Raw genomic sequence first — 22662 nt, 5'->3', positions numbered from 1 at the left:
TAAATACAGGGTTGCCATAAATTAACAGGTGTAATTAACTCTATATTTAAACCAAACCTAGTTCAAAAACAAACCAGACTAAACAATACATTAGCCCTACCAGTCTTATTGTATGGAAGTGAAATCTGGACAATAAAACAAAGAGACAAACAAAGATTAATATTAGCAGAAATGAAGTTTATGAGAAAAACTGCAAAGTATACTCTATTTGATCACAAAAGAAAAAAGAAATCATGAAATAATTAAACCATCAGCCAGTAATAGAAAAAATTAAAACATAAACATAAATGGATGGAACACTTTCAAAGAATGAAAATAGAAAGATAACCAAAACAAGCCTTAAAGTACAAGCCATTAGGAAAAAGAAAACCAGGACATTCTCTTAAACGATGACTTCTAAGGAGGGAACAGGCAACACTAGGCCTAAATTTGTTATGTATAATGATGATGACAAATCACAAATTGAACAATTTGTGATTTATCATCGAATACTGTTCTCACATTTGAGGTGATGTCCCTAGGTGCTATCTAAAAATACTTGACTCAGTATATCAGGAAGTAATCAGGCTGATTAATGACCCCATCTCTCATTAATTCACTCAACTCAGTCTTCTTTCACAGATCTCTAGTCTCTGCTTGTTTGCATTCTCTACAAATAGTTCCATGGATACTGTTTATCAGAATTCCTATCCCTCTCGTCCATCCTAGGATGGGTTGAGTCCCCTCCTAATGAGGGGTTACTGGCATACTAATGCAGCTGGTTAACCACTTCTCTGCTGCATCCCTTAAGGGTGATATCCATGACTATAATCTGTGTGTGTTCACGGGCCGGTTTGCCTGCTTGTGGGATGAAAACCCCCAGATAAACTGGGGGTAAAACCCTGTTGTCAATGCCCAAGACCAGCTAACTTGGCTATGGCTGAGGAAGATCCTTGAGCTCGTCACATCATCGACGGGAATCGAACCTAGGACACACCTTCCCAAGGCATATGGTTGCGAAGCGCATAGCCACTAGGCTAACTGCATGGATCTTATCAGAATTAGCATCAATAATTCCAGTAATCTTCTAAATTTATTAAAATACCCCTTCGCTGTTTAATTCAAAGCTCAGAGAACAAATATTTCAACTTCTTCTACTAGGACAGTCTTCTCCCTTATGCATTTCTAAAGTACAATCTCAAATATTCAAATCCAAGTTCCCCCCCCCCCCCACACACACACACACATAAGTTCAACAACCTTTTGTGCATAGAATTAATATTCATATACAGGGTGTTCGGGATAAATTTGACATATTTATAATTAATTATATTTTTCCATAAGTTACATGTATTAACACACACTTCTCTTCATTTAAAAGTTTGGACCCTTCTTCATTCATATACAAGATGTCAGAAAGGATGGATAGCTGGAACCCACCTGAATCATGGAAGAGAATAACTTGTATCATGATGATTCGTGCCCGCCATCAAAATAAGGATATTACGACTGCTGCCCAATGCTCCCTGAATACAGTAAAAACAATCAGGCATGAACTAGAGACTTGCAATGGTGACTACGAGGATGTAGCAAGAAGAAAGATCCCTAGCAGACGATCTGATTGCGTTCGTACAGCAGAATTCCTCGCAAATCTGCAGGAACAGGTGTTGAAGAACCCTGGCATTGGAATTCGGGCTTTGTTCGTGGAGTTGCTAACTGTAGTCAAGCCCTGGATAACAAGGGTAGCCAATGGTAGGCCGTATGTATGGCAGCAGGATTCGGCCCCTTGCCACACCTCTGGGAAAAGTCAAAAATGGTTGTCTGAAAATTTCTACGACTTCACCAGTCCAAATGTTTGGCCTCCAAACTCCCCAGACCTTAACCCCATGGATTATTTTGTATGGGGCGCAGTTGAAAAAGACACCAATCGCACTTCCAGTAATACAAAAGCCCAGTTAATGGATAAAATTAAAACAGTTTTTGCGGCCCTTCCCAGGGAGACTGTAGCATCAGCTTGTTCGAGGTTCCGAAGCAGAATTGAAGCTGTGATCGATGCTAATGGTGGTTATTTTGAGTAAATCTTGTTGATAGTATTGTAATTAACTCTGCCTGTAATGTTTTTTTGTCAATTCATTAAATTTAATAGATACAAAGAAGATTTTCTTTTTCCTTACGAAACTGTCAAATTTATCCCGAACACCCTGTACAAGATGTCATTTACCTGACACACGGAAGCAAGCCTATATTTATTCTATTTTTTAACAAAAATGGGGAGATAAATTTGACTGAATAGAGCAACAACAACAATGGAGAGCATCATCAAAAGTCATCCTCAACTATTCTCACTCCACAGCAGCCATTAACAAGCATCTATCAATAGACAAGTCATGGAGAGATGAAGCTTGTGTGGTTCACTTGATATTTCCAATGCATTTAATTCAATATGCCACAAAAACTAACTTATCAATATTATTATTTAACACTTCCAGGGAGTTCAAAGACTCATCGAGGAAGGGCACTTACAGCTGTCTCTACCATGCAATCCACCAAATTACCGCTGACCACCAGTACCATTTCCACAGACAATTACATGCCCACGGCGGGATTCAAACCTGCAGCCTTTTGGCTAAAGAGCAGATACACTAACCATCGGCCAACAGGCTGGCTAAATAACCTACTAATGGTCTTCAACCCTTTGCAATTGGATAGAAGAGCAATTGCTATGCCAGATTGTTTCATCTATTCAGATTTCCAAAAAGCGCTGCATTTTTATCACCATTTTTTCTCCTACATGTTAACAAGCACCTCTTACTAACCTCAGATCCTATTTGGAGTTTTGCTGATAACAATACACTGCATTTTTGTTTTGTATTTGACAAATCATGTGCTCAAATGATCCAAAGCTTCAAGAACTTCATGACCAATGTCTCAAAACATTGATCTTGTTATTTTCTAGTAGGTTGAGGACAATCTCTACACTGCAATGACACAGTCCTGACATTTCTTGTAAGAATGATCTTACTTCACTTCACTTTTGATAACATTCAGATTTCCAATCAAGACCAAATGTTCTTCCTGAGTTGATTTACATGTCTTTTCTGATACAAATGCATTGCATCAATAGCTAACCCTCAGTTTCGAAAACCGTTTTTTATTTTTCCTGCTCAAGACACAAGGTCACCTCAAGGGTTCACTTCAGTGAGTGGCAAACCCAAGGTACCTGATACTGGACCATGCCTTACTTCATGTGATATACATCTGTTATATTATCTGTCGACTGGTCCCTCCCCTTTTTTCTCCCCCCCCCTCCCCAATGCTATTAGAGTATTAGAGGGCTAGGAATGATCTTTCCAATCCCACCACTTTCTTCTTGCAGTAACTTCACTCCAAAATGCTAATATTGTTCTGCTATATAATAAATCTCATGCTGCATCGGTTATCCAGCAGAATAATCAGAGCCACATTCAGGGCTTAGGTAAAGAGTCCTGTTCAAGAAGTATATTACAATCTCCAACAAAAGTCAGTGATATTGTGAATGAGGAACACAGAAGGTATAGGATTAATCTTAGAAGGGAATTTTACATTAGGCACATGGAATGAGGTCTAGAGATGGTACTCTTGAGATTGCCTGTAAAAATATGGATGATACTGTAGGTATAAAATTGACATCCTGAGAATTACAAAGACCAGATGGAATGGTAAAGGTCACTTCAAAAGACAGGATGGTAAGCTAGTTGTTTATTCAGGTGGTGACTCAAAGCATCATGGGTAGCTGTGATACTGAAGACAGCTCAAGCAAGAAGCCTTCTTGGTTATAACCCTGTTAATGATAGGATACTTTCTATTTGACTTAAGGCTCAGCCTACCAATGTATCAATCATGGTAGTTTATGCACCCCACACAGATAGGCCTGATGAAGAGTGAGGAATTCTATGAAAACTTACTGTTTTGAACTGCCTACCAAGGAGAGACATACTTGACATCTTAGGGGACTTAAATGCAAAAGTGGGAAAAAGTATGAGAGTTAGGCCAGAGTGTGGCATGTTTGGTCTGGGTGAACATGAGGCCATGGTGAAAGACTGTTGAAATTTGTCCATGCTAACAGATTAGTTATTACCAATACCTGCTTCCAGAAACACCCACGACAGACCTATACTTGGATATCTAACATTGATAGGTCAAGGCACCAGATTGATTACATCCTGGCTCTCCAGGTGGAAAACAAGCATCTCTGATGTGCATACTTGTCCTGGAGACTCATTGTAGCTTGTTAAAACTTCATCTTTTATCTTATAACTTTTTTTTTTTTGAGTGGCTTGTTTAATGAAAGTTCAGTTGTGTCATTCTCATTTTCAAAATGCAATGCAGGCAATTAACTAACTTGGATTGTCCCAACATTTGGATCTTCGTAAATTGCTAAAACACCTTATTTTATCTTATAAGTTCTTTTTATTCTTCAATGGTTTGTTTAATAAAACCTAACCTAACATGTCCTAACCAACTTTAATCTTCGTAACTTGTTAAAACTTCTTCTGTTGTCTTATAACTTATTTTTTTGAAATACTTGTTTAATGAAGGTTCGGATACGTCATACTCAACTTTGAAATGCAAAGCATGCAACCAACTACCTCGGATCGTCCAATGTTTGTATTGTTGTAACTTGTTAAAACGTCTACTTATAACTTTTGCTTTCTTGAATGATTGTTTAATTAAAGTTCGGATGTGTCCTTTTTGCAACTAACCAACTTGGATCGTCGTAACTTGTTAAAACTTCTTTTCTCTTATAACTACTTTCTTTTTTCCTTTCAATAGCTTGTTTAATCAAACTTTGGATGTATCATTCTCATCACTGAAATGCAATGCATGCAACTAGTAAGCTAGTAATCGCAAAAGTAAGACTAAGACTTTGAAAACTTCCAAGTCACGCACATCCCGCTAGACTGGATGTTAGAGTAATTCCTAGTGGATTCATAGAAAAAACATCAACTTGGTTGGATGATTTTTTTGGAGACCAATGAGAAGAACTCACCAGAAATGCTTTGGGAAGTTGTCAAGGTGATAATAGAGGATACAACCAAGAACTATCTTGGCTGTATCCTGTATTAGAGACCCATGGATATCAGATTCAACATGGGAACTAATTAAAAGAAGGCAGCTAGAAAAACAAAGGAGACACAGGGACTGAATAATATAAGAGATTACATAGAGAAGTCAGAAGAGCCATCAAGCAGGACAAGGGAAAGTTTTATACTAATAAATCCAAAGAGATAGAGTTCCAGATGAGGAGACACAAGTATAAAAGGTTATTTTATTTGTGACCTAAAGCACAAGTTTAAGCCCAAAATGAATGTCATCAGAGACAAGAATGGAGAATTGCTAACAGAAGAATTGGAAATCAAAAAGCAGGTGGAAAGAATACTGTGAGGAAATGTACAATAGAGTGGATAAAGAACATTTGGACAAGCCCTCTCACCAGGAGAATTCCGATTTGGAACCTCCTCCACTTAGGTATGAAGTTGAAAGAGCAGTTAGGCAGCTTAACAGCAATAAGGCCCCAGGTGAAGATGGAATCCCAGCAGAGTGAATTAAGGCCACAGGGGATGGATGGATAAGAGTGTTTCATAGATTGATTACAAGGATATAGGAGACAGGATCATGGTCTAGAGAGTGGAAGAAGTCTATTTTCATACCACTACATAAGAAGGGAGATATAAAGGCTTGCAAGAACTATAGAACTATTAGTTTAATATCTCATGCAAGCAAAATTTTATTGAAAATCATTCTAAATAGAATTGAGACCAAAGTTGAGACAGAGATGCCCAAGGAACAAGAAGGTTTTAGGAAAGGTAAGGGCACTAGAGATCAGATTCTTTGCCTTAGACAGATCATAGAAACATATAAAAGAATTTAGACTCTCTATGGTAATGCATTTCTTAGACTACAGTAAAGCTTTTGACTGCATTCAGCATGTGAAACTGTAGGAAGTAATGAAAATAATGGTTTTTTCAGGTTGATAGCCAACTTGTACAAGAGCAAGAAGCCATAATGAGAACAGGTGTTGGATTAACTGATGGCTTCAGATTGGAAAAGGAGCTGGGGAAGGATGTTTACTTTCTCCTTCCTTGTTTAGTAAGTATGCGTGAAGCATCGGATAAGCTCAAGACAGGAATTAGAATAGGTGGTAGATTGATCAGTAATCTGAGGTATGCTAATGATACCATACTCTTCTGTAATGATAAAGAAGAACTAGGACAAATTCTTAATAAAGTTAACAAGTCAGCAATAACAGAGGACTTCAACTCAATCCTAGCAAGACAAAAATTATGGTTCTCAAAGAAAGAATTGAGGAAGTCAGCAAGTTTGAGTACCTGGGATCCATTATTAATGTGAAGAATTGCTGAAACAACAGTCAGACTTGATGGAAGGATGGATCCATCTCCATGGGAACAAAGTTGAGCATTTTGGATGTAGGTTTTCCAATAGCAACTAACGGATGTGAGACTTAAAACCTAAAGAAGTCAGATAAAAAAGGATAGCTGCTTTTGAGATGTGGTGGTGTTACAGAAGACTGTTAAAGATATCATGTACAAATGAATGGCCTGGTTGGCCATCACATATCATGACACCCCTTGAGGATATATGTCAGGAATTTGATAATAATGTTGATGTTTGTCACATAAGTATTATGAGTAGAAAGTGCTGTAATCAGCAAAACTGTGAAAAGGTCAGTAAGAGCAAGTCGTTTATTTATATGAGGAAGAGGGTGGATGAAATAACAGAGCCCTAAAGAATACCTGCATTAACAGAAAAATCTGAAGACAGAACACCCTCCACCATTATGCATAGTGAATGACCTGAGAGAAAACTGGCAATCCAATTACCAAGGAAGAAAGGTAGCATAATAGTTATGGCAATTTGCTAAGAAGTCCTTGATGCCAAACACTATCAAATGCCTTGGAAATGCTAAGCGCAATAACACAAGTTTCTCTAAATCAAATCTTTCCAAAGATCCCTGGTAATCTCCTCACCTCATCACTCACCTCTAGATGAAGAGATTACTAGGGATCTTGTTTGGCAAAATCCATAGTGGGTCACTCGTTTATTGACAGTTTTCGAAGTGCTGAAGTTGACTGTTGATGATCTTCTCTATTACTTTAGACAACTATGAGTAAACAGGTCGATAGTTTGATGGTAGAGACAAAAGTTGTACCCAACAGCTTTTATGAAGGACCAGGTGGAAGGCACGACTGCCACTAGCATGCCTGTGGGTATTGTTAGTGAATTGTAACATATTTTTTTGTCTATGTATGTATAGGTAGATTTCTAATGATGACTTTAATATAAAGATCAAAACATCTAATCATTTTAAATTAAAGTTATTTCACATGACAGCTGCATCCACAATTTAGCCATAATGAACACTATCCATGTGCTAAGGCCACAGTGCTGGGAGGAATTCATGTTAGAAGCTTAATGGAGTGAAACTAAACTATAAAGATTAAAAATAATATTTACTTTTTCTAATATTTCATCTTAGACATTCACAGGGAGTATAATATGAGATATAACACACACACAAATGCAACACAAAACTAAGTGAAATATGCATATAAAAGACTAGAGTCCGAACTATGTGGGGTACTCTCTGTGGACACACGTTGGTGGCCTAGGATGTAACCTGAGATCTCAAAGTATTAGCATTTCCCATATTTTGGGAAGTTCTATACAGCCAATATTTCTTTAAATTAGGCTGGTTTTTGAGAGCAGATGCATATTCTAAGAACAGTCTCTCTTCTAAATTTGCTGTGTTGTAGCATAGCGGTATTTTTTCCAATCTTTATTTGGACTTTGGTCCATAAGTGACAGAGCAATTGAATTAAAAATTGCAGCTCAACCTTTTAATATTTTTAATGTCCAAATATATACATCTACTTCTGATTACCCAGATGAAAATGTAGAACGTTTCTATGAAGGCATTCAAAATGCACTTAATACTAAATCAGATAACATAATTATTATTATTACCACGGGCTACTCCAGGAGTCCTTAGACTCATCGAGGGAGGCCCTAAACATCATGTTCACACAGCTGTTCAACATTCTCACAGTATCTATCATACCTTGCCTTGAACTCGCTCACTGTCATAGCACCCACAACAGACTCTGGCAGCTTATTCCACTCATTTACCACTCTAAAAGTAAAGAACCCAGCTCTAACACCCCTGCTAACCACGCTCTTGCCCAGCTTCCATGGGTGTCCCCTAGTTCTCCCACCAACAGTCCTGATCTCAAAAATATCATCTGAATTAATCCTATAGAATCCTTTTAGCAATTTGAATGTCTCAATCATATCTCCCCTTTTTCGCCTATCAACTAGTTTCTGCAACCCACAAATCTTCAACCTGTTCTCATATGGTGCATTCCATAGACCTGCTATCATCTTAGTCACTCGCCTCTGGATCCTCTCAACCTCCTCCCCATCAAGAAGGAACCGAGGTGACCAAATCTGGGCACAGTAGTCGAGATGAGGTCTTATCAGGGCTCGGTACAGAGGTACAATAACTTGTTTTTCTCTGCTCGTCAAGGTATTTTTCAACAACCAAGTGAGTTGATGAGCTGATTTAGCTACTTTCGCAATGTGCCCCCTAAACTTCATCTCCCTATCCACCAACACTCCCAAGTCCCTGGCCTCATCAATCTCTTGGAGTACAGTTCCACCAATGTGGTATACTGCTGCTAATCTTTTCACTCCGAAATGCATAACCTTACATTTTGTCACATTAAATTGACATCCATTCTCCTTAGTCCAGAACTCCAATCTATCTAAGTCATCTTGCAAGACTTTGACATCTTCTGCATTCACTATCGCCCTACCCAACTTTGCATCATCAGCGAACAAATGAACTGTCCCACTTAGACCATTCCCTATATCGTTAATGAACAGATTAAACAGCAGTGGTCCAAGAACAGAACAGAAATCAAGAAATACAAGATAAATTTTTAGAAAAACTGGCACAATCCACTGCTGTTAACGTTCCTGATTCCACTAAGTATCCTTATCCTAAAGATGAAATGAGGATAGATGCAGAAATTTAAAGAGGACATAAAAAAAGGCAGTAAAACAAACAATTTGCAAATTTGAGAAGAAGATGAGTAAACCCTGGATGAATGACAAGATACTGAAAATGATGGAGGAAAGAAAGAAACACAAAAATCATTCTGAATACAAGAACTTAAACAAGGAGATCAGGAGAGAATGTAGGATTGCAAAAGAACTATAGCTCAATGACAAATGCAAGGAAATTGAACTTTTGGACAAAAAGCACAAAAGCAGAGAACTTCATGAAAAAGTTAGGGAGCTAACTAGCAAATCTTGCAAAAGGGTAGGCTCTCATTTCATTGAAGATACAGATGGAAATAACCTCATGGAGAAAGACAAAATAAGGAATAGATGGGCAGAGTATTCAAAGGAACTCTACAATTATGATAGAATAGATAAGCCATTGCAAGAAAATTTGGAGGGGCCTACTATTCTTACCTGGGAAGTAACAAATGCCATTAGGAAATTGAAACCAGGAAAAGCTCCAGGAATTGATGAAATTACGGCAGAATATCTAAAGTTTGATGTTTTAAGGATACTTGTAACATAAAGACTGAATAATATATGCACGTAAACACAAGAAAGATAAGTATAATTTCTGTTGTATTATTGTTAAGACGGCATTTTGCCGTAAAGTTCGCGTAATTTATTAGATGCGTGGGGTAGTTGCGATTTTTGAAAACCTATGTTAAATATTTGAGTTCAGTGTTAAGAAAATTGCTGTTGGTGGAGAATTTGTAAGCATTGATAAACTGTGATAGGATGACAGATTTTTTAACGGAATAAGGGTGGTATGAATTGAAATGGAGGTAGTTTCCGACATGTGTGGGCTTGTGAAATATCTTCATGGCAATTCTGTTATGGCTTCTGATTAATGTAAGATTTAAGAAATTGATGGATTTGTTCTGTTCTGTTTCCATGGTGAATTGTAGTCTGTTGCTATATATACATACCCCTTTTGAGTTATGTTAGCCAATGTATTAAATACAAGGGACACTCCTAAACAAAAACAGGCTAAAATAGCCGTTAATTATATTAACAAGAAAGATATTTAATTAACCAAATATTTCGGTCTGGAAATAGCAGACCATCTTCAGTGGCACTACAAGAACAGTTTAAAAAAAAAAAAATACAAGGTGGAATACTAACAATAGATCATTAAAAAATAGAACAAGCCGTGTGATGTTATATCACCAAGTATTAAAGGGAATATTTTTAAGCAGAGACATGATTGAAATAAAGAATAAATAAATAAATAAATCTGGGAAAGTCTAATCAGGATAACTCATTAATTCATATTAATTTTATGAATAAAGATATTAATATTATTAATTAATATCTTTATTTCAATCATGTGTCTGCTTAAAAATATTCCCTTTAATACTTAATGATATAACATCATGCGGCTTGTTCTATTTTTAGATGATCTATTTTAGTATTCCACCTTGAATTTTTTTTTTTTTTTAAACTGTTCTTGTAGTGCCAGTGAAGATGGTCTGCTATTTCCAGACCGAAATATTTGGTTAATTAAATATCTTTCTTGTGTTTACGTGCATATATTATTCAGAATATCTAAAGGCTATAAGATCACTGACTGACATATGTAACAAAATATACGAAACTAGACACCTGCCAAAAGATTTTAAGCACTCGACATTCCTACCAATACCTAAAAAATCTAAGACAATCAAATGTGAAGAGTACAGAACAATCAGCTTGATCAGTCAAATAGCATAAGTTATTTTATATATCATCCTAGAAAGAAATGAACATAAAATCGAATTGGAAATTAATGAAACACAATCTGATTTTCAGGAAAATAAAGGAAATAGAGAAGGAATCTTCAACATTAGAACTATTATAGAAAGATATCTGGAGAAGCAGAAAGAGTTTACTTATTTTTTATTAACTACACAAAGGCCTTTGACAATATACAACATGAACTACTAATAGAATGCATCAAAAAATCAGGAGTAGATGGTAAAGATATCAGATTACTGATAAATCTATATTGGGAGCAAACTTCCTCAATAAAAATATCAGGAGAAACTTCGGAGGAATTCATTCCCAATAAAGAAGGGAATGAATTCCTCCGAAGTTTCTCAAAATTAAAGGAGTCAGCATAGGAGGCAGAAATATAAACAACTTAAGATATGCAGACGATACAGTACTGCTGACTGAAAATAAAAAAGATCTTCAAAACCTACTAGAAGAGACGCAACAAAGTGAAAAATATGGACTTAATTTCAACTTCAAAAAAAACAAAACCATGCTGATAACAACAGAAAAAGGGAAAATACCCGATATAAATATTAAGATCAGAGGAAATACCTTAGATCAAGTAGTTATATATATTTGGGTCAACTAATTACAAAGAATGGAAAGTGTGATAAGGAAATACTAAAAAGAATAGAAATTGCTAGATTCATTAGCATGAAAAACATTCTAACCTCAAGGCAGGGTCAGTCATCTCAGGGTGGGGGGTGCAGTGGGTGCAATGCACCTGAGCCCCACAACTGAGTGGGCACAGTCGGTACACATTTGCAGAAACATATTTCGAATGTGTTTTTTTTTTTTGTTTTCCTGTGCCAAAATCATTTGCAAGTAAGAGGGTTTACAATACGTTTATTTCGAATCCCTTAATTTTTACCTTTGAAAAATATTTTAGGACACCAAAAGGTTTCTTGCACCTGGGCGCCTTTATAGAGAAGGCCGGTCCTGCCTCAAGGAAAATTTAGATAAAAACGAGAATTAAGCTGTCAAAATGCTACTTATGGTCAACACTGCTATATGGAGCAAAAACCTGGACAATATCAAAATATTGTGAAAATAAACTAAAAGACTTTGAGATGTGAATCCTCAGAAGCATCCTTAGAGTCCCATGGATTGCCAAAAAAACTAATTTAGAAATATTAGAGATGACTGGAGAAGATAGGACTCTGTTGAATACCATTAAGAAAAGGAAAACCACTTACCTTGGTCGCATACTAAGACATGAATCCCGCACAAAAAACACTTCTAGAAGGAATGATACAAGGAAAAAGAAGAAGAGGAAGACAAAGAACAGATTGGATGGGAAATATTAAGGACTGGACCTTTTTGTCTTATGAAGAATGTAAAAGAGAAGCACAAAACAATACATGATGGAAGATCATGGGAGTCAACCTCCTGGAAGGAGATGTTATCTGACAAGACAAGATGAGGACAATGGCAGATCTGCCTGTATGTCCATAGCAGGCCAACTTGCAGGAACAGGGAACTCTATATACACCAGGAACTGAGAGAGAGATGTTCCTTAGTGGAGCAGATAAGAGTACACGAAGCCCCTTTTTATGCGATAGATACGTTCCTAAAAATTACACGTAAAAAGAACTACTGACTCCATAGAAAAAGTGAAGATTGGTTCCAAATCTGAAATATAAGCAAAATAATGAAAAAAAAAAAAAAACAAACATTGAATTCATTAGGATCATAAGATTTTTATGATCTTATACATATAATGTATAAGATCATAAATATAATGAATACATATACACATATACATATAATAAATTTTAATAACTTTAAAAAAAAAACATTAATTTCAGTTGTTTGCTAAGGATTCTATAAAAAAATTATGTTATTCGCTATCAGTTTCTGACAATAAATGCGAAAGCTTTAGTTTTCGTGAGACTGTAATATTACTAGAACTACCAGATATGGCATTATCATCATCGACTTCCGCCTCAACTTGTGGAATTCTTTTTGTCATGTCTTGAACAAAAGTACCACTGGTTGTTTCAATAGTTTTAGGCATGAACTCAGTTATTAATTGCTGTGTTGATGCTTTAGATAAGTCGCGATATAATTCTCTGTATGAAGACATTAACAACTTAAGCTCACATGAAAACTTCCCAGCATGTTCTTCATTTGGATCATGTCGGGCAAAATAATTGCCTAAATTACTGGCCAGTTTAAGACTTTCTTTAATAATATCAGAGTAAAAGTAGGATTATTTTGATCATTATCATTAACTTTGCTTTCAGGAGTCTCAGAAACAATCTCCACTATTTCATCTTCGCTGAGAGGTTTATCAATTAACAATTCTTCGATATCTACCAACATAGATCATCGAATCCTTCTCCAGCAATTTCACATGCCAAACTTATTATGTTGGGGAATTCTGCAGTATGATTGAAGGGAACAGGAGCATTCTCTTTAACACAGGAGGTCCAAATAGCTTTCCAGCATGCATTCATAGTTTCTGGTCTCAATTCAGATAACGATAATCGAATCTGATCAATACAATCAATAATAATTATTATTATTATTATTTCGGGCGACTCCAGGGAGTCCTTAAACTCATTGAGGGAGGCCCTAAACATCATGTCCACACAACTATATGACATTCTCACAGTATCTATCATACCTTGCCTTGAACTCACTCACTGTCATTGTGCCCACAACAGACTCTGGCAGCTTATTCCACTCATTTACAACTCTAAAAGTAAAGAACCCAGCTCTAACACCCCTGCTAACCACACTCTTGCCCAGCTTCCATAGGTATCCCCTGGTTCTCTCACCACCAGTCCTGATCTCAAAAATATCCTCTGAATTAATCCTATAGAATCCCTTTAGCAATTTGAATGTCTCAATCATATCTCCCCTTTTCCGCCTATCAACTAGTTTCTGCAACCCACAAATCTTCAACCTGTTCTCATATGGTTCATTCTATAGACCTGCTATCATCTTAGTCACTCGCCTCTGGATCCTCTCCATCAAGAAGGAACCGAGGTGACCAAATCTGGGCACAGTAGTCGAGATGAGGTCTTATCAAGGCTCGGTACAGAGGTACAATAACTTGCTTGTCTCTGCTCGTCAAGGTATTTTTCAACAACCAAGTGAGTTGATGAGCTGATTTAGCTACTTTTGCAATGTGCCCCCTAAACTTCATCTCCCTATCCACCAACATTGAAACAATAATTGAAAATTTTTTCCACACATCCATAACTGACAGTGTTTCATCATCATTTAGCTTGTTCAAAATGTTCGTCTGACATAATATGTTTTAAAAGTCGCAATCATACCCTGATCTAGAGGTTGTAGCAATGATGTGATATTGGGCAGCAGAAAAAAAAATTGCGCATTTGAGTGTTCTATGGCCGGATGACCGGGTGCATTATCAAGAATCAAAAGCACTTTAAATTCGAGACCCTTGTCATTCAAATAGCATCTAAGTTCTGGCACAAAATGTTCGTGGAACCACTCAGTGAAAATATCAATGGTCACCCAAGCTTTTTTGTTGGCCATCCAATGAACTGGCAATTTTTGAAAATCTACGCCTTTCATTGGCCATGGTCTTAATGATCGATTTATGAGCAGTGGTTTTAACATCCGATCTCCTAAAGTGTTCGAACAAAATAGGAGTGTTACGCGATCCTTTGTTGCTTTGAACCCACCAACAGTTTTTTGCATTTTTGATACGCAAATTCTGTTTGGCATTTTTTTTCAGAAAAGGCTGGTTTCATTCATATTCCAAACTTGTTCACGAGTGTAATAACCTCCATCTTCAATTATTTTAGCAAGTTTTTGTGGAAATGCTTTAGCAGCTGTTTCATCAGCAGAAGAAGTTTCACCTTTAATTTTTATATTATGAAGAGCATGTCTTTTAATAAGCTCAGCCAGCCAACCATTGCTTGCATGAAATTCATATTTTTTCCTCGATTGAGATGAAGTATCTGGCTGCAGTTTTTTAATCTATTCACAAAATCTCAATGCTGATTGCTTGATGGAATTTCCGTCAACTAGCATTCTTCTTTGTTTTGTTCACATTATCTTCTATCCACATTACTAAAGCGTTTTTGGCCTTTTCTAGAACAACGTCTCTTGTGTATGATGATAATTTCGCACTCGATTTTGTACCAGAACACACTGCTTTTGTAATAGCCTTTTCACTATTCTTTATAGATCTGACAGTTGATTCACAGACTCCAAAATGCTTACCCATAGCCATCGCACATTCCCTAGTTTGAAGACGATCTAAAATTAAAATTTTTATATCCAAGGAAACGGCTTTCCTCTTTTTTTTTTTTGGTTTATCGGCAACTTCATGTGAGGGCTGGATTAAAATCTTTGGTTAATGAAATGAAAATTTGAAAATTACATATAGCTTACCATTTATTACTTATTGGCAAAATTATTAAGTTTATAACACAATTTTTATTTCACTTAAAAAATGCAAATGCAAAAAATGCAGTAACTGTGTTGTAACTACTCAGTAACTACTCAAAAATCAAATTCAAACTGCTAAGAACTGCTTTTTTATGCACAATCAGTTATGTAATTTGGGGAATTCCCAATAAATGAAATTCGTAAGAATTTAGAATTTTCTTAATTGAAACGAGAATGCAATTCTACAAAATTCTCAGAATTTTCTTGAATTACGGATTTTTTCCTAACTTAGACTTTAGGTTGGTAGTGTAAACGTGAATAAAAATCGCATAAAAAAAATTATTTTTGATATCTCAATTCGCAAAACTTCTAATTCGTGTAAAAAAAATTCACATAAAAAGAGGTTTAGGTGTAGTTAGTTTCAAGTGAGCCTAGAATGCTGTGCAGAGAATGTATTTCTTTAAGACTGATTATATTTTCTGATGTGCCTCAGATGTAGGGGATGCAGAGAGCATTACTAAAATCCTTCTGAAGAGAAGGATTTTAGTAGATTGGGGGATTTTACTAGATTGGGAGAAAAAGGAATAATTTTTTTGATACTGTATGAACTGTAGCCATTAGATAGGAAGGTGTGGTATATATGATTGAGTGTTGCTGCTGCTGTACAAGAGAGGCCTCATTGGAACAAAGGTTATAGGTTCTATTGGTTAATGTTTTAATGATAGCATACTGTTGAGAGTGGAGGTGATGAAACATTTGTGAAGGTATCTGCCTGTGCAAGTGAGTTTCCTGTACACTGAAAAGGACAGGTTACCATCAGCTGGTGTGCTATTAAGGTGTAAAACATGGCTAAACTAGGCTAGATGTGGCGAGGAAACTATTATTAGTTTCCTCTTCCACTGATATAGAAGAGGAAAAATACAGAACACATCACTGACATATCTTAGCCAGATAGGTGCTGAGTCAAGAGCTTGTTTTTCAAACTCTTCCATGCAAATAGCAGGGGAAGAACGAGAGGCAAGAACTGATAGCTATCAGTTCTTGATAGTATCGCTGTTGATAAATAGGGGGACTGGGTCTGGGGGGCTGCCTAATTTTTAATAAAATTAAAAATTAGGCAGCACCTCAAAGGTCAAAACCTTTATTGAGGTGCTGTTTATACATGTTCACAAGGGGATGTGCTTTGCATTATGGGAGATACTAAGGCAAGTGATGAGAACTTATTCCACCTCTACCACAAGTGCTCCAGTCCTGAAGATACTTCAGGTGCAAACTCTGTTTGCTTACACTTGGATAAAGAATTAAAGTAAATATATAATTTATATATAGATGGTATATCTCTATCAGTTCTTGCCTCTCATTCCCCTTCCCCAGGAAGAAACTTCTTTTCAGTAAACTTTTTTTTTTTTGGTAAATAAAAAAAAAAAATTTTAAAAAAATAAAAAAAAATTAATCTGGTTCATGGTAAGATTTATTCATGTATACTTGAGAAACGGCTAAGAATAATTATGCAAGGAAAGCTTGGTGAAGAACAAGCTGGATTCAGCCCAAGTATCAGATTTTCACTTTAAAGACAAATAGTTGAGAAATCTTGGGAATATAACAAGGATTTTATTTAGATTTTGTAGATCTGGGAAAGGCATATGACAAGATGCCAAGATGAAAGCTCTACAAAACACTACAGTTATATGGGATACTATATCAAGCAATACACAGCTTCTATTTAAGCTGTAAGCCACCAGATTTGAGACAAGGGTGCACATTATCTCCACTGTTATTCATTATTTATATAGATCCGATTATGAAGAAAAGTAGTATTAAATTTGATAATTGGCAACTTTAATCTTAGCTCTTTACTTTATACAGATGATGCTATACTTCTGAATAAATCCAGTACAAGCCTGTTTATTTATTTATTCTTATGGCAAAAGGAATACAGAACAACTACAGGTCAATGTCCAGTCTGTACAAATGAAAAATCAGGCATATCACAACTGGCTCAAATCAAGAATCCCATCCTCATTCAATGCCTACACTGAAGCCCGAAACAAATGCAAGAAACTATCAATACTTCCAAAACAGATTTTGAATGGCAAAAAGTAGGAAGCTTGCAGCCTGTCCAAATGGCAGCCATGCCTTTTGGTCCCTTGCCAAGGCAATTGGCCGTAACGTTTGACTTACACTATTCCCACCTCTATCATACCCAGATGGCTCATTTGCAACATCACCCAAAGGAAAAGCTAACCTCCTGACATCACACTTTGCCTCCAATGCACACATAACTGTCAATGGCAAATACCCTCCAGTCATTCCACTGCCCAACATACAATGCCCCCTATATCCTTTTGCCAAAAAGACATCACAAACCTGCTGTCTAAATTAGACACAAAAAAAAGTCTCCTGGCCCAGATAGAATTCCTCCAATTATCCTGAAGGTCTGTGCATTTGAACTGACTCCTATCCTATGTCACCTGTACACACTCTCTTACTCCACTGGTATATATCTCAAAACCTGGAAACTGGCCTATATTCAACCCATTCCTAAAAAGGGTGACAAATCACTGCCATCTAACTACCACCCTATCTTACTCACTTCAGACCTATCTAAAGTAATGGAGAAAATCATTAACTCTCAACTCCTAATCTACCTTGAGGGTACCTGGCTATTAAGCAACCACCAGTACTGATTCTGCCAAAGCCATTCAACAGGAGATCTACTCTCACACATCACCCATCACTGGATAAATTCGGCGAATCCCAAGTAGTTGCACTTGATATCTCCAAAGCCTTTGACCGAGTCTGGCACAAAGGCTTACTAAGCAAACTCCCATCATTTGGACTGCCTCAGGACTTCTGCAGATGGATTGCCAGCTTCCTGTCTGGATGCACACTATGTGTGATGGTAGACGGCTCCCTATCCTCTCACCATCCCGGGGTCCCTCAAGGCTCAGTTCTCTTACCGACCCTCTTCCTTATATATTTCAATAACCTACTTCAGTTGACCTCTAACCCAATTGTTTTTGATAGCACTCAAATTCACAGACAAGACGAAATTTCTCTTCTTGGAATTACCTTGACATCAAGCCTTTTCTGGCATAAACACATCACAACCATTGCATCCTCAGCTTCCAAAAAACTAGGTTCTCTCTTTCGCTCAAGACGCTACTTCACCTCTAAACAGCTGTTAACACTATACAAGTCACAAATCTGCCCAGCTCTCGAATACTGCTCTCACATCTGGAATGGGACTCCAAAAAGTTCCCTCAAAATGCTTGACTCAATACAGAGGAGAGCAATTAGACTAATAAATGATCCTCACCAACTCGCTCCCCCCCCCACTTTCATGTAGACGCTTGGTCTCTGCAATCTGTATATTTTATAAATACTTTCACGGGAAAGGTTCATCTGAAACAGAATGAATAATTCCCCCACCCTGTACTAAGCCCATTGGAACACGTACAGCTGCTGCCTAACATCCTTTTACAGTACACCTCGAAACCAACAGAACAAGTTTCTTCTCCTCCTCATTCATCCCTGCTACTGCAGTACTGTTGAACAGTCTTCCCCCCTGACGTATTTCCTAAGGAATACAATATACAGGTATTCAAATCAAATGTAAATAAGTTTCTCCTTTCACAACCCATCACCCATATACAGTACTAACGTACTATAAGTTGACCAGCCAACCTCCTGTATATGGGCCTAACATAAAAAAAAAAAAAGTCTGGAAAGCCAATCCAAGCCTTCATCCGTCACCTTGTGGATGTCCTGTAGGCCACCACCGTAAAATTGGCACCTTGGGCAGTCGTTCACAATATGAGTAATCGTCTGAGCTATGGGAGAACAATCACAATAAGGATGGTCTGACAGCCCCATTTATGTAGTAGGTAGCCACATCTGCTCTGGTTAGTTCTGATCCTGTTGATTGATGACCAAATCTTCCTAGGAAGAGCAAAACCAGGCTGCAAAGCACAGGGATCATCTACCAGGAAGCCATTTGTTGGGAGATTGTTGGACCAGTATATTTCAACATGTCATGTGTTGATGGCAGGGCAGCTGAAGAGAGTTCGTCCATGGACTACAGAGGCTTTCTAGATTTTAGGCGAAGACTAGGTGAATTTATGAGTCTGGTGCTGGGGCAGGAGTGGGTTGATCATTACTTTATTAAATTCTTTAATCGAGGCTTGTCTTCTCCATATGTTTGTTGGAGCAATGTTAGATAGGACAGGCAGCCAGGAGAGAGGAGTGTTTCTCACTGTCCCACTAATTGTGTGCATGGTAGAATATAAGCCTGTAAGATTCCCTGACTAAATTGAATAACTGTCATAATAAATTTGATATGAAAATCAGCAATAAAAAGACAAAGACAATGAAAACAGGCAGAAACATTGAGAGCATAAACTGTATCCTGAATGTCGAACCTATAGAACAAGTAAAGCATTTCAACTATTTCACTAGTTTTTAGTGAAGATGGCCAATTAAATATGGAAATAGACAACAGAATTAGTGAAGTTGGAAAATTGTTGACTGAAAATTAGTAATGGTATAACTTTTTCATGTAGTACTATCATGAAATAGGACGTACAGGATACTATAGGGGTACATATCAGAAACTTAACGATGCTGATTTTTTTTTTCTTCCCCTATTGAGTAGGACTAGTCTTTCGACCATATTACAAGTCTCATATTGTACTCCCTGAAGTTGTCTCTGTGACAGATGAAATATTGGAAGAATTAAATATTATTTTTAATCCTTTCTCAGTGCTGTTTCATTCCATTAAGCCAAAATACCAATCACCTTGTAAATGCTGACTAAAGTTAATTGAAGCAGTATAGCATCACTTCAGAATCTTATTTTAAATACATTTAAGGTCAATTATGTTAAAATAAATTATAAAACATTATTTTTGACTTTTGTGGAGAGGGGGGAATTCTCCTTTGCCATTGTTTATTCTTTGCTATCCTACCAAATTGTTATTCTTTGTTATCCTACCAAATTGTTATTCTTTACAACGGATTAATTTCCCATCCTCCACTATCAGGGGAATGAAAAACTGCCCCCAACAAGCATTTGTCAAATTCATTTTTATTTCTAACTATTATAAAAATTTTTTTATAATAAGTCTCCTATTATATCTGAGACATTTCTGAAGTATATTTATACTAATTCTATAAAATGGAAAGAAAGACTGGAACAAGACGGCGACAACTTCTTAAAATGTATCATTACAGCAGATGAAGCTTGGTTGTATCACTATAACCCTACAATGAATGGAAGCATCTGTCTTCGCCTACCCCCAAGAAAGCAAAAACTGTAAAATCGGCTGGTAAAGTTATGACCATAATGTTTTTTTGACTACAAAGGCACTGTTTACCAACACGCTGTAGAACCTGGGAATACTGTATACGGCTCATACTATGCAGATGTTTTACGGACAACGGTACAGCACGTCAAAAGGAAGCGTCCATTGCTGAAGAATGGCTTCTTATTGCACCACGATAATGCAAGGCCACATATTGCTGGTTGTGTAGTGGATGTTTTGCAGAAGAACAACATAGATATCCTACCACATCCTCCATTCAGTCCTGATCTCGCACTGTGCGATTTCAGGCTGTTTCCTCAGCTCAAAAAACCACTAAGAGGCCACCATTTTGAAAGCAACAAAGCATGTGTAAAAGCTGCGAAGGCGGTTTTGAAAGAACTCTCAAAAAACGGGCTTTCACATGTGTTTAAGAAGTGGACGCAATGTTGGGACAAATGCATCGCGTCTCACAGTAGTTACTTCAAAAAAGACCATGTAAATGATGACGATTAAACGTAATCTGTTTTCTGTATAAATATAGTCATTACTTATTGAACAGCCTATGTGTATGTATATATATATATATATAAATAAAAAAGATATTCTACATCTGGATTACTGCACAGATTTGGTCTCCCGGGTTCCAAGGAGATAAAGAAGCTGTGGAAAGAGAAGAGTTACAAAGATTATATCCAGATTATGGGATTTAGATTATGAGGACAGATTGCGAGTATGTGGATTAGAGACTCTGGTTAACAGGAGAAAGAGGGGTGATATGATAGAGGTCTATAAACTTTTGAATGGGTGTTATAGCATTTCAAATGATAAAATTTTTTGTTATATGGAAGATGGGGAGAGAACACGGGGGGCATTCATGAAAGTTAAGGTTGCTCTCAGTCAAGAAAGGGGATAAGAGCTGGGTTTTTCTCCCAGAGAGCAGTGAGTGAGTAGAATAATTTGCCCTTAGGGGTAGTGAGTGCATCTAGTGTAAATGAATTTAAGGGAAGGTATGATAGCAGTTGGGTAATTTACAGCTTCCCTCAATGAGTCTGACTCCCTGGAGGTCTCAGATAATAGTAGTACACAATAAACATAATAAAAAATTGAAAAATAAAAAAAAAACTTGTGAATAAAATAAGTCTATAATGTTTATGATCAATGCCAAAATTAAGATATTTACCAGTAATAACTAGTTCATAGTCTGTATTGCTTTCTCTAAACACAGGAACCACTTGCTCTTTGAAAATCTGAAGTGCTTTTCCAGATCCACTGTGTGGATTTACAAAAATCAAAAGACGGCGAAATGGAGGTGGTGACTGGGGTATATTAATGCCTGAAAATAGTATTACATATGCTATATATTTGTACACACACACAATAAATAAATACATCTTCAGAACCATACACAGAAAACTTTCTGGGTAGAGGAAAACCAAAAAAATCATCAAATATTATCATTTCATAAAAAGTATAAAGATATGTTTATTATTATTATTATTATTATTGCACCTTCCATGGAGTTGGCAGACTCATCATGGAAGGTTAATTAAATTGACAACACAGCATAACGAATCTTAAAATCCTTAACACTCCATGCATTAACAACACATTCTAGTAATGCATTTCACTCACTGACAATTCTCCATGTAAAAAATCTACTGATCACACCTCTCTCCACCACACTTTTACATAACTTCCAGGAATAGATTCTTGTTTTTATAATCCCATCTGGATTAATCTGATAAAATCCTCTCACGAACTTAAATGTCTCTATCATATCACCTCTTTTTCTCCTATCCACCAAACTCTGCAGCAATCCACATTTCTTCAACCTTTCTCCAAAGTCCCACATTCCAAAGTCCTGATAATCTCTTAGTCACTCATCTCTGGACCCTCTTCAATGTTTCTACATCACACTGAAAACCAGGTGACCAAATTTGGGCACAATAGTCCAAGTGTAGTCTGACCAGTGCTTTATACAGTGGCACAATCATTTCCTTATCCCTACATAGAGTACTTCTTATCACAGCAGCACTACGATGTGCAGTCTTTGCAACACTTGCAATATGCCCTCTAAACTTCAGTTTACTATCAGCTATCACTCCCAAATCTCGAATCTATCAACTTCCTG

At 36.9% G+C, this 22662-nt stretch overlaps 1 protein-coding gene across 2 annotated transcripts in view; it reads right to left on the bottom strand.

The window, feature by feature from the left end:
- The window catches only part of LOC150094886 (sphingosine kinase 1-like), a 169348-nt gene that overhangs the window by 112214 nt on the left and 34472 nt on the right, over positions 1-22662 (bottom strand). Inside the window, exon 2 of one of the 2 annotated variants that reach the window (XM_090411223.1) lies at positions 21712-21864. The exons of the other annotated variant lie outside the window; for it this stretch is intronic. Within the exon in view, the coding sequence (XP_090267349.1) occupies positions 21712-21864 (153 nt within the window). The remainder of the gene's footprint in view (positions 1-21711; positions 21865-22662) is intronic. 2 annotated transcript variants of the gene reach the window in all.

Source organism: Typopeltis vanoorti, chromosome 21 (genome assembly GCF_054136105.1).
Source record: "Typopeltis vanoorti isolate ZY-2024b chromosome 21, IOZ_Tvanoo_1.0, whole genome shotgun sequence".
In the NCBI taxonomy this organism is placed as follows: Eukaryota; Metazoa; Arthropoda; class Arachnida; order Uropygi; family Thelyphonidae; genus Typopeltis; species Typopeltis vanoorti.
This window is presented reverse-complemented; position numbering and strand designations above follow the sequence as displayed.